Source organism: Cyprinodon variegatus, unplaced genomic scaffold (assembly GCF_000732505.1).
Source record: "Cyprinodon variegatus isolate N-32 unplaced genomic scaffold, C_variegatus-1.0 Scaffold516, whole genome shotgun sequence".
Lineage (NCBI taxonomy): Eukaryota > Metazoa > Chordata > Actinopteri > Cyprinodontiformes > Cyprinodontidae > Cyprinodon > Cyprinodon variegatus.
The window spans coordinates 429,692-442,878 of NW_015150969.1; the positions used below are offsets into that span (position 1 = coordinate 429,692).

The window sequence follows — 13,187 nt, forward strand, 5'->3', positions numbered from 1 at the left end:
GTTACACAAGTCTGAATTTAAAGATGGAAGGAGTGACAATGCATACTCCTCACTTGACCTCATGGCATGGTCGCTGATTGAACTGAATCGGCCAGAGCGTACATTTATACCAATACAGATCGTGTAGCGCTGCCGCCTAACAGCTGGCAATGCTAATATCAGCCTGTACTCAAGCAAATATTTAGTTTTTGCTGTCATATCTTTGTCACTAATACAGCTAACATATTTAGCATCTCCATATGACAAAAAATATTAAAAAGTAATGACCAAAGCATTGTAGGTGCTTTTGTAAAGCTGCTATGCGGTTACTTTGTTAGGTTGTAATATCTAAAACCATTAGAAGGTGGACATCCTTCTAAAAGCTTTGATTGTCCTACATAAATTAAAACTGAAAATGATTTGATGAATTGTTGTAGGTAAACCTTGTGGTGCGTTTCCCTACTAATGATTTAGACAGATACAGCGTCTCTTGTACCGGCTTTAAAAACAAAACTAAAAACTATATGTAAATTATTATTGAGATGATCATTAAAGCTGTCCTGTGATTCCAGGTAATATCTCAAGTTTGAATAGAATATTTCTTCTTTCTTCTAAAACTCTTCAGAAATGTCGACATGTTGCTTTCATGAAGCCAGATTTTATTCATAATCTCCCAGGTGTCTTCCACACCTGCTGTCTGGATCGCAGCCCATCCGTCTGTCCATCCCTCCCTCCACCTGTCTGTGTTACCAAAAGTAATGTTACTATGTCAATCACTCCCCTAACGAGGTGCTTCAAGGTCACTTTGGGTCTAAAGCTTCAATCCTCATAGAAACAGACGACCATTAATTTCTACAGCTCTCTTCCCTATCAGAGTCCAAATGATCACACTAATATGTTTATTTGTTGCTCCCGAGGACCTCCTCGACTCAGTGACCAGCTGGCTACATAAATCGCCTGCTGGTCGTGATGAGTGTCACACTGACTCATTCTTTGATGCTATTTTAACCGCTATATGTCTTTGTGGAGCTTTAGCATCGCCTGTTTAATGGTCTGAGAATATGAATCTTTCTGCTTTTCACCACGCATGGTGCATATGTCTCATCAGCTGCAAAGAGGTCGAATAAATGACCCACAGTTCATTGCATACTACCTGAAGCGATGCTTCAATTTGACAGTAACTCCAGGGAGAAACATTTTAGACGCATTCAATTTGTTTTCTTTTCATTTGAGTTGCAAGCGATCAAACACTGAAGAATTGCTCATGAATTTTAAGACTGTGGATTAATCACAGTCGGTTGTGTTTAAAAGATAATTTGGTTTAATTGTCCAGAAAAAAACTAAGAAAATCTAGCACTGAAAACTCCCCATTTATACTAAAGGATGCCTTTAATTCATGGTGTCATTACTGTTAAACTAGCTTTATTTCTCTCCATTCCCATTTTGAAATATTACAGTTTGGCAGTGTGTTGTATGAGAAGAGCATTAGAAGTTAATTTCCTTGTTTTTTCGTTATTTTTGTGACTTTGCAAATGTAAACTGCTGAATTATTTTTCTTCTAAAAAAGCCATTGCATCTGAGCAGAGTGTTGAATACTCGGCATACTCTCGTAATTTCCTACTGTGACAATTAAGAGATAATGACATGCAAAGAAATCTGCAAGTGACTCAGTTTGTCTTCACATTTGGCATTAATTAACAGAAGCCAATTAAAAGGGGCCAGGCCTTACCAATTGGACTCACAAGGCAATTTGCATCCTAATCAATCTTTGGTGTATTATGGGGATGTTTCTGTTTTGTTCCCACACAGTAACAGAATAAACAGGGCTGACATATGTAGCATTGTTGGGAAAACAGTCGTGCAGATGAACAAATAGAGAGTTTGTATACATTTATAGGAAAATACAGGCGTGCATCTGAGAGTCTGTTGGTTCAGTGTGTCTAACAAACCCTACATGTGACCTTTTGGATCATTTAGAATGCATGACCGAGGCTGGAGTTTGTTTTTGTTTTTTCATTCCACCAATCCATCCATAACTGAATACCTCTTTTCTACTGCCAGCGGTGCTCAATCTCGCTTGTCTTGGCAACGTAGTCATCCCTTTCACTAAGTAGCAAATCAATGAGAGGTCTCTTTCCAAATCATAATTCAAGCAGACAATCGCGTCCTCCCTCTTTAGATATAAACAGCAGCATAGGGAATGCATTTCACTGTGTGGCGAGGCGCGTGGAACATCTTAGCATTGAGCGACGTCAGTATGCAGCAACCGCTTCACTGCTGTAACCTCTGCCAAAGGAATCAATGCTTTTCGTCCTCCCTCCAGCCTCTCCTGCCAAGTAACCTCCTCCCTTCCTCAGTCCTCACCTCGCAGCCCCAACAGACATGGCTGCAAATTTGGCTCCAACACCAAGCTTCTATTAAAAATGCATTAAAGCTTATTAGGGCATAATTAGATATTAGTCCCTAATCCGTCAATTTTGCTATGCAATGACAAAGCTTCGCTGAAACGATAAGAGATGGTTGGTATCTCAGTTCTTTAGCAAAAAATGCTACATTTTTGCATTTAGGCATTAACTATAGAATCAAATCCCATGTGGGGTTTTTTTTCTTAAACAAAATCAGACTTAATATTGCTAATTATTTATTATTTAAACAGTCTTTTAAACCTCTTAGAACAGATTATATATAACAGGCTATATAAATCTATTAGCACAGCATTCTTCTTCCCAACTAACTTTTCATTTCCAAGTCATTGCAATTTGTTTTTGTTTTTCTGTTTTCGTAGCTGTGAGGTATGGTCATTTGGTTTACTCCTCTTAAAATATAGGAATTGTTGATAATATTTAATTCTGTGAAGCATAAAATATAATGACAGCCTGTGCAGATATTTTCAGCTGGTCTCTCACTGGATACTAAATCTAGTGAGCTTCAAAAAACAATGGAAGGTGATGAACTCTATTTCCATGTGGTTGATTACTCGCTGCAACAAACCTCAGCAGCAATTTAATGCTTAGTAAGTGAGTTTTGCCGGTTGCTGTCATAAAAATGCTGCTGGTTAATGGTGAAAAGAATGTACAGGAAATTAGTCAAACAAGCTACAGTATCAGGGCTGTATAACAATTTGGAAACCTATTGTAGCATGAAGACCTTTTTTTCTACTAATGGGCTACTTGTTAGAAAGTTTGCTGCGCTACAATATAATTATGATTAGTAATGCTGATTGTAATTCTACTGTAGATCAGCGGTTATGGAAACCAAAGGCGTGTGGTCAAGTATCTTTGAAAGCCAATTACGATTTAAATCCCGGAGGCTCCATGATGTAGAAAATTTTTAACTTAAATCTTGTACAGCCTAAAATGGGCTGCATAGTCAAACTCTTCTTGGGGAAGTTATAGTTTTTACTGTATAAATGTTTAAATATGTAGTATAGCTTTATTATTATTATTCAAAGAGATGTTACTTGTTGTTGCTCAATTTTTATACTTTGATATGAGGAAACTCCACAGATGGAATGAAAATTTTCCTTATATCGGATTTTGGCCTTTTTCAAAAATATTTCCCCAGAAACAGATGACAGACAAATTCCAAAAAAAAAAACAACAACAATTCACTTGACTTTGTTTCCTGGTTTGAAGATGTTTCACTTCCCATCCAGGAAGCTTTTTTAATTCAAAATGTCAGAAATAGTGTTGAGTTCGAGGCAAATTGAAACAGACAAACGGGTCCACCACTTTGGAATGGGGGTCTTTTGGCTTCTTTTGTTAGCCTGCAATGCTTTGTACCTGTCTTTGTCTCTGAAAGGGGCGTCATTAAAGGGACTTGTTGACCTGAATGAATAGATGAGGTCTTCATTTTTGGGATATACTCAATTGCTGCATTTTTCTTTTTTGGAATGACTATGACCTGGAGCATATGACAGTCACATGTAGTGGTTCACAATACCAATACATGCTAGCTGTTTCAGGATTTCATTTATTATCTTGAACTATTTAATAAACACTATTTCCAAAAGTATTTGCTCACCATCCAGATTATGAGAATCAGGTGATCCAATCACCTTCATGGATAGAGGAATATAAAGTCAAGCACCTATGCAGGCAAACATTTGTGAAAGAGTGGTTCATTCTGAGGAGCTTAGTGAATTCTAGTGTGCAACAGATCCTGTCGTGAAATTTCTTTGCTCCTAAATCATTCATTCAACTGTCAGTTGTATCATCCGAAAATGTAGACATTTGGGAAGGAAAGCAGCTGAGCTACAAACTGGTAGGACATGTAAACTGGTGGAGCTGGATCAGCGGATGCTAAAGCACTTGGTGAAAAGAGATCACCAACTTTCTGCAGAGTCGATTTCTATATACCTCCAAACTTCACATGGCGCTCAGATTAGCTCCAGAACAAAGGTCTTCATGGAGTGGGTTTCTATGGTGTAGCACCTTCATCATCACCAGCAGTGCAAAGCATTGGATGTGGTTGGGTAAAGCATGCCACCACTGGATTCCAAAAAGAGGCATGTTCCCTGGAGTGAAGAAACACATTTATTCATCTGAAAATCAGACCAATGAGTCTGGGTTTGGCTGTTGCTATGAGAACGGTACTTGTCGGACTGCATCTTAACCAGTGTAAGGTTTGGTTTAGGGGGGATTACAGTATAGTGTGGGACTGTTTACCAGGAGCTGGGCTTGACGCGTTAGTTTCAGTGAAGGAACTCTGACACTTTCCCTACTCTTTGGGATGACCTCTTCATCTTCCAAAACGACTGTGGGCCAGAGTACATAGCAAGGTCCATGAAGACATGGATGGCAGAGTCTGGTATGGATGAATTGTTCTGATCTGCACAGAATCCTGACCTCAACCTGATAGAAAACCTTTAAGATGAATTAGAGCGGAGACTTAGAGGCAGGCCTTCTCATCCAACATCAGTGTGTGACCTCACAAATCTGTTTCTGGAAGAATGGTCAAAATTGACATTAACACATTCCTAAACTTTAGTCTTTCTAAGAATTAAAGCTTTTCTATCAGCAAATAGTAAACCGACATTATATTGAAGCCCTATGGATTAAGAATGGGATGTTACTTAAGCTCATATGCGGGTCAAGGCAGGTGAGCAAATACTTTGGCAATATAGTGTCATTTTGACACTGCAACTGGTCAGTAATTTATTTCCAAGTCTAATTAAGGGGAAAGAGCTCAAATTCCCCCAGAAGAATGTGATAAATATTTGTCCCTTGCCAACCTAATTCTCTTCCTATCAATTTATTTATTGTCTACCACATATTAATGGTCTGGTGTCAAAGGTCACAGGTCTAGAAGAGCAGATTTAATATAGTTTGTTACCAACTGGCCCAGGGTGTAAAAATCCCAAACTAAGAAAGAGCCATGACTGTAATTTATAGAGATATATCCTGCCTTCATTTCTCCAAAAGTGCATTAAGATAATTTCGCTAGAGACTTGAGAAGGCATTCCTCCTTTGTCTTGGTTAAGAACTTACAGCCCTAGACTTAGATGAGATTTTTCTCATTCTGGCAACATCACAGTTGACTGCAAATTGCAAAAGTGTGCATTAAAAGTCGGAGCTTGACGATACCAGCAGAATTCTCCCTAAAAACACACCTAGAGTCCAAACTTTCTCTCCACAAATACACGTGGAGTTCCTGACCATGAATGCTGTGACTGGTGCCGGTTGATATAACCTTCACTGGGAATGAGATGGACTTTGTGCCAAGAATTTTGGAAAGAGATTTTACTTTGGCCAGATGGACCTTAAAAGCATAGCTGGCACATCATAGTCTTGCACTACCAATAAAGGACGGATAACATCTTGCTTTCAGGAGGGAAACCATGGAAACTGCAAACAACAAAAACATAGACCGCTCTGTAAAAAACGTTTGTCGCAATGATCAGAAGAACACTTTTCTAAATGCAGCTTTTTGATCAATCAACCTTAGGTAAAAATCAGTAAAAAAAGAAAATTTTTACTGCAACCATGAACAGTCAGGTTTAAAGCTGTCCTTGTCTCTGAATTAGCCAGAATATTCCAAGTCTAAACAAGATCTATTGTTCTACTGAGGCTAAATAAATGGACAGGCCCCTGACTGGAAAAACAATGTGTATTAGTATGAAATGTGGGGAAACACAAACCCATGTTAAATTATTTCACCAGAATATTAAAAGTACAAATTCAAGCTAGCCAAGTGAAGTGAAGAGAAGTGTAATGCTAATGAGTGGGTTTTTGTACACCTGTTCTTTTTTTTTATCTCTACAAAATGAAGAAAACTCCTGGAGGATCAATGCTTATATGTGTATGTGTGTATTTTGTTGTTCATATTTAAGAGGGAGTAAACAAATGCACGCTAAGCTCCCATTCATCAAAGCCTTGGTTGACTGTGCCAGGCTGTAGCTGCAGATTAATCAGCTTCAGCACAACACGGCTGCTCACCCACCTCTCATTAATCCGATTCTCAGGGACAATGTGTTTGTCTGTACATTGCCCAGCAATGTGCACATGAAGTGGGTTTGTAAAATATGAATTTCTATATTTGGTTTTTGTGTAAAAATCTTTTGAAAAATTGAGAAACTTACAGACATTAGAAGTTAGAAGTTTATATTTTCTCGGTATAGTTTCTGCCACAGTTCTTTTACAAATGTTAGTGTTGTTTTAGGTAAAAAGTTAAATCTAAGTATCTATAATTGTATAATAATCACTGGCCATTAACTTCCTGGTTGACATATCTGTCAGTAGATGATGCTTAGATTATTATTTGGGTTGTTTTTTTTATAGGGCTGGGCAATTAATTGAAATCACAATTTTAAAAAATATATAATTTTTAAATCGCAAAGGTGCTTGATTTCAGTCACATCACAATCACCAGAGTAACAAATAATTTTTACCTCCACCCCTTTGGGTGGCAGTAATATACTTAAAGCAGGTTTACCACCACAGAGATGGGAAGAGAAAGTCACAGCTAGTATGTAGATCCATGTATGTGAGCTGGATGTCAGCTCTTTTCCAAATTACATTAATGTTGAGTAAAGATTCACTCCAAGTGAAGAAATGAGCAAGATTTCAAGCTCATGAAGACAATAGAAATCTATTGTTTGTGGTTACAGCAAAGAAAAGTCTTTCAGCTCTAGTTACTTACCTTAATTCCAGAATTGCAATTGTTGCGTTGTTACATCATTTACAGTACAGACCAAAAGTTTGGACACACCATTTCATTCGAAGACTTTTCTTTATTTTCATGACTGAAAATTGTAAATTCACACTAAAGGCATCAAAACTATGAATGAACACATGTGGAATTATATACTTAACCAAAAACTAAAAAAAACTGAAAATATGTCTTATATCAGAGGTTCTTCAAAGTAGCCACCTTTTGCTTTGATTACTGCTTCGCAAACTCGTGGCATTCTCTTGATGAGCTTCAAGATGTTGTCACCTGCAACAGTCTTGAAGGAGTTCCCAGAGAAGCTTAGCACTTGTTGGCCCTTTTGCCTTCACTCTGCGTTCCAGCTCACCCCAAACCATCTGGATTGGGTTCAGGTCCGGTGATTGTGGAGGCCAGGTCATCTGGTGCAGCACCCTATCACTCTTTCTTGGTCAAATAGCCCTTACACAGCCTGGAGGTGTGTTTGGGGTCATTGTCCTGTTGAAAAATAAATGATGGTCCAACTAAACGCAAACCGGATGGAATAGCATGCCGCTGTAAGATGCTGTGGTTCACAATGCCTTCAATTTTTAATATATCCACAACAGTGTCACCAGCAAAGCACCCCCATACCATCACACCTCCTCCTCCATGCTTCACAGTGGGAACCAGGCATGTAGAGTCCATCCGTTCACCTTTTCTGCATCACACAAAGACATGATGGTTGGAGCCAAAGATCTCAAATTTGGACTCATCAGAAAAAAGCACAGATTTCCACTGGTCTAATGTCCATTCCTTGTGTTCTTTAGCCCAAGCAAGTCTCTTCTGCTTGTTGCCTGTCCTGATGGTCCCAACCCCATTTATAAGGCAAGAAATCCCACTTGTTAAACCTGACAGGGGACACATGTGAAGTGAAAACCATTTTAGGTGACGACCTCTTGAAGCTCATCAAGAGAATTCCAAGAGTGCGCAAAGCAAAATGAGGCTACTTTGAAGAACCTAAAATATAAGACATATTTTCAGTTGTTTCACACTTTGCTAAGTATATAATTCCACATATGTTAATTCATAGTTCTGATGCCTTCAGTGTGAATCTACAATTTTCATAGTCATGCAAATAAAGAAAACTCTTCAAATTAGAAGATGTATCCAAACCTTTGGTCTGTATTGTATATAGGGTAGAGGTGAGTATTGGCCACGGTGTTACGATACACATCACTATATTGCAATGTCATGATATATAATGAGATTCTACCCAGCTAATAACAAATTGCTGTACATGTTGATCAGAAGATATTGATCATTCAGAGGAAAAGTTGAGTCAAAAATGATTTGCTACAAAACAAGTTCAACAAGTTTCTTTTTCAGTGAAACTACAGTGACATCTCAAATTAGTTATAACAACATAATGATGGCATTTTGACCACTGCAAGTGAGAACCTTAAATATAAAATACCCTGAGGTACTGGCTGCAAAAAATTTGGAAAAAATATTTTTTTTTTAAATCAATATTAAGATCTCAAAGATTGATATTATATTGGGTGCCAGAAAATCACAATTTTTGCCAAACTGATATTTTTTTTTCGCCCGCACCCTAATATAGGGGAGTTTGTTTCCTGTTTCAGTGGGTCCAACTCAGCTAGGCGCTTTTATATTTATATTGTTTCATGCTATTATTTTTATCAAGTTTTTTGTGGCTTTTAAGTTGACTTTTTAGAAGCCAGGCATTGAGCCTGCAAAGTAGCGTTTCATGGTATTTTAGTATAATTCAATTTATAATACATTTCTTTTTTCTAAAAATATTACACATGAAAAATATGTAAAACTGGAAAATTATAGGGTGTCAAGATACTAAAATATCAAGCTGAGTTTGATATCCAGGAAAATATTCTATACTTTATAAATCCAGTCAGAAAATGCACCCTCATTTCAGTCAAGAGTAAATATTTTAGATGAGGAAAGGTTAGAGATATTTTTATGTTTTGAACTAAATGGACCAAGTTAGTCTTTCTCTCTTGAATAACCAGCAAAGCATCAGCTGTATTAATATTTAGTTTTTACCTCCTGCTTTTTCCATTCTACATTTCAGGAGCTTTTTATATTTGATTTGTCTTTTTTTTTCTATCACATCAACATTCAGCTCCTTCTAAAGCAGCTCTTTCTCTTACTTCATTTATTTCCTCCCGATCACTTTCCACTTCTCCACCACTCCCCTCCTCCTCCTCCTTCCTTTCCTCTTCTCCTCCTGGCCATGCTACACTGCACAGTGCATTAATAGTGGTATGAAAAATTCCCAGCTGAGATGTGGTGGGATCGTCGATGCCAATGACTCAGAACTGGAGAAGCAGAGAGTTAAAAGGCTTGGACTCCTTACAGAAGCTGTTCCACTCCACTGATGTTGTCTTGCTGACAAGAAGGCATGGCACTTTGGCTGAATGTTAAGCTGAATGTTTTTTATTGTAATCACTGATATTCTGACAGTGCAATAATTGCAGCCCCTCACCATGGTGTACTTTGAAGATATTATTTAGATTTTTCAGGTTAAAGATTCATGCTAATTGGTGTTATTCAGTAGATATATTAAACATGTACATATGTCAGATTTGCTCTGATTTTGGAGTCTGGCAATATCAAAAAGCACCCCCACAAACTGCGTCACTTCAGACCGCTCTGTCAATCAATAACCTGACATTTTCTTTAATAACACGGTGCCTTTTGGCTCATCAACCTCATATGCATCCTTTACCATCAGGTGCTGCTGATTCTCACTCACTGCCCTGATTGTTGGAAACTGCCAGATGACACTTTCCCTACTCTTAGGATGCCAGTGCTTAAGCTCTGAGGTGCCTAATGTAGATCTTGTTGCTTTAAACATTTACTCGACTTTTTCCGTTATTTACCAGAATTTATTAATGGTTTCTTTGTAGGAAAACATTTGTGAATTTACCAAGACTGCAATAAAAAAAATTAAAAAAACGTATAGAATTTTTATTTTTTGGCTACATAATGTTGTTTTTCATTTTGTTAATGCTGCTGTTCTGGATGCCTAATTGTGATTCTTTTAAAAAATGTTCATGAAATCTGTTTTTTTTTTTTTTTTGTGGTTCTTTTTACTAAATAAACCTGACCTGCATGGGTATAAGAAGAATAGAGATGTCACACAACAAATTGTTTATGGAAGTAATGATGAATGTGACTGTCACTAGTAGAGATGCGCCGATCAGGATTTTTGGGAGAAACAAATAGTTCTCGCCTCGCAATATAATGGACAGCATTTTTTAGGGGTTTATAGTTAATCCCAATTAATACCAAACCTGCAGGATCGGTCGAAAACTGTATTGTCTTTTATCTCGTGTAAATGCAGCTATTGACAACAGATGATACTGGAGCAAAGGAGAGCAATTTGACTCTCTGTTGCCATGCCAATCTATCTTTGGTTTCAGGTGGCAATTGATGGTTAGTCAATATTTATAGACCCATAACAGCATGTGCACGTTTTCTCTATCATGTCAACTTTTATGTCTCTGTCTTCTCCATCAGTCTGGACTCCATCTTGCTTATCTTTCTTTCCAGCTATCGTTCCAATACCCCACCGCTTCCTGTAAGCCTTTATGACTCCGCCTAGCTCTCCAGTGTTAATGTCATCTTTAAATCTGATGGAAACTGAAAAATATCACAAACCCACTATCGGTAGGTTATATCCAAGTTTCCCCAGCTGTGGTTTTACAGTGGTAACGTTCAACAAATCCCAAAAACATGTTTTTTATTTGCCATTAGTGACTTTTAATGAGAGTAAGAAGTCTACTAAGAACACGGTATGATGTATTTCTATCCTCTCGACTAAAATTACCATGCTTGTTGCATTAAACCTTAAAAAACAAGCTTCAGTGTCTTTTAGGGGAGTTTAGTAGGGCGTCACTGTGAAGTGGAGATAAATGTTAATGGTTCTGGGTCTTTGCTGTTAAGAATCAGAAAACTCTGGCATGTGTTGAGTACTTCTTTAAATCCCCTAAGATTGATGGTGTTTTAAGACAGCAGAAATCTACTCTCAACGCCCATTAGCTCAACTCTTTGGTGAGATTTTCTTTTTCTTTCAAATGCAGGTCTTTTAGCTGAAAATCTTAAAGATGAATACTAACTGCCATTCATATCTCTACGGATTCCGTCTTCCAAAAAAAACAAACTAAATAATCCCTTTAACTTTCTCAGGACTTAAAGGACTTTTCTTTATCCAACCGTAGCACTGATTGAACACAGCTTATTGTCAGAACAGGGCTCTGGGGTAAAAGAGCAAAACAAGGTTTTTGCTTATTAATCACCCTATATTATCCTGTCTGCTTACCATCCTGCATGTGACAAAGAACCTCATAACAGGGGCTAATAATCACACAATATTCTACAAGCCTTTTTTATTAGCAGCCTAAATCCTCTTCATAGAAGCCTATTGGATGATTAAATAATGTATTTTATACAAGGATTTGCAATTAACTAAAGAGCTTTTAGGGATTCTTGCTCAAGGGATGTACTGTTCTGATATTTATGCAAAGAAGGATCTGCTTCACATATGGTTGTGCTGAGCTTAATTGGACAATTCAGACTGATGGTCGCATAACAGGGAAAAGACTCTATGAGATGTCGGTTTTTATTAAGCTATCCTAAGAAGTCCAATTTGTGCACAATTCACCCACAATACCTTGTGTTTTCTCTTCCTTTACATAAATCCTTAATTTATCATTTGTAGCTGTTTGCCAAATTTCCTCTGGTTGGTTTCTGAATCTTAAGCCTTGTGTTTTTGCTCCTCTTCTTTCAGGACGAGCCCTCATGAGACTAACGGACAGAAAGCTGGAGAGAATGGGGATCATACATGAAGCCCAGAGGCAGCACATCTTGCAGCAAGTCCTGCAGCTTCGTGTTCGTGAGGAAGTCAGGACTCTTCAGCTACTCACGCAAGGTAAAGTTTTCAGCCCCTAAATATTGCATCAGGACATTTCGCTGCACTATACAGCCTGTTCTCCTCGCTTAGAGTTTATTTTACTGCACACTTTTGCAGAATTATCAATAACAATCGTTCTAATAAATATACCAGTCATTCATTATTCACAAGCCATCTGTTGTCATGGCAATTTTTGCATATTTCAAAACCCGGAGGAAGTGATGAATCAGAAAATTATGTAACAACAGAGCCATGCAGAAACCTTTTTTTTCTGCTGTTTTGTTCACAAACTAGAGTCCTAAAGATAATGGTTCGTGGGTACAGTTTTATAGCTCAAGAAAAAAATATATATATTTATTTACTTTACTTGTGATAAGCTCTTATAGCTGCAGGTCCCAGCAGCGCTGACTCTAAAATTGACAGTTTCTCATGTTACAAGCAGAGATAGTACCTGACTATGCTGATATCTGCTGAGATGAGCTCCAAGGTCATTTCAGATGGTCGGTCCAGATAGATTTAATGGATGCAGATAATGAATACACAAGGTTTTGCAGTTCAAGGCATTAGGTTGTTCTATATTCGACTTTGGAAAGATACGAGAACTGTGCTGACGGGAACGGTTTTCTTTTATCAAATGTACCGTATGCAGAATAGAATAGAATAAGAAAAATGAAGACATGAAAATCTATGTCTATGTAATATTATGTTTACTTAATTTTTGTCTGTAGGGAAAGCATTCCTAACAAACATGTTTTGCACAAGAAAATTAAGATTCTTCTAGAAACACATCTCTAACTTTTAAGATATTTTACTTTATTTACCAGCTACAGGGTAGAATAATGATTTGAAGTTTCAAAATAAGAAAAAGATACATTTTTTATTAGGTTTTTCTAAAGTTTCCACATAATTCCGCAGGGAATATTTCATGCAGCTGTGCTTCAGTCGTGTTTTCATGGCTAGTTTTTGATTTTATATTATAGTACGCATTACCTATCTTGTAATACCCCTAGGTTCCACGCAGAGTGGAAGTGGCGCATTCACATAACAGTGCGGCTCCTCAGGGCTGTCGTGGCTGATCGCTGCAATTCTCATCAGTCAGAGTGGAGTTTTCTGAAGCATCCCAGAAGCA

The 13,187-nt window shown here is 37.7% G+C and overlaps 1 protein-coding gene across 1 annotated transcript in view; it reads left to right on the forward strand.

Annotated features, from left to right (window-relative positions):
- Positions 1-13,187, forward strand: part of samd12 (sterile alpha motif domain containing 12) — a 132,834-nt gene that overhangs the window by 41,748 nt on the left and 77,899 nt on the right. Inside the window, exon 4 of the mRNA XM_015390898.1 lies at positions 11,936-12,076. Within this exon, the coding sequence (XP_015246384.1) occupies positions 11,936-12,076 (141 nt within the window). The remainder of the gene's footprint in view (positions 1-11,935; positions 12,077-13,187) is intronic.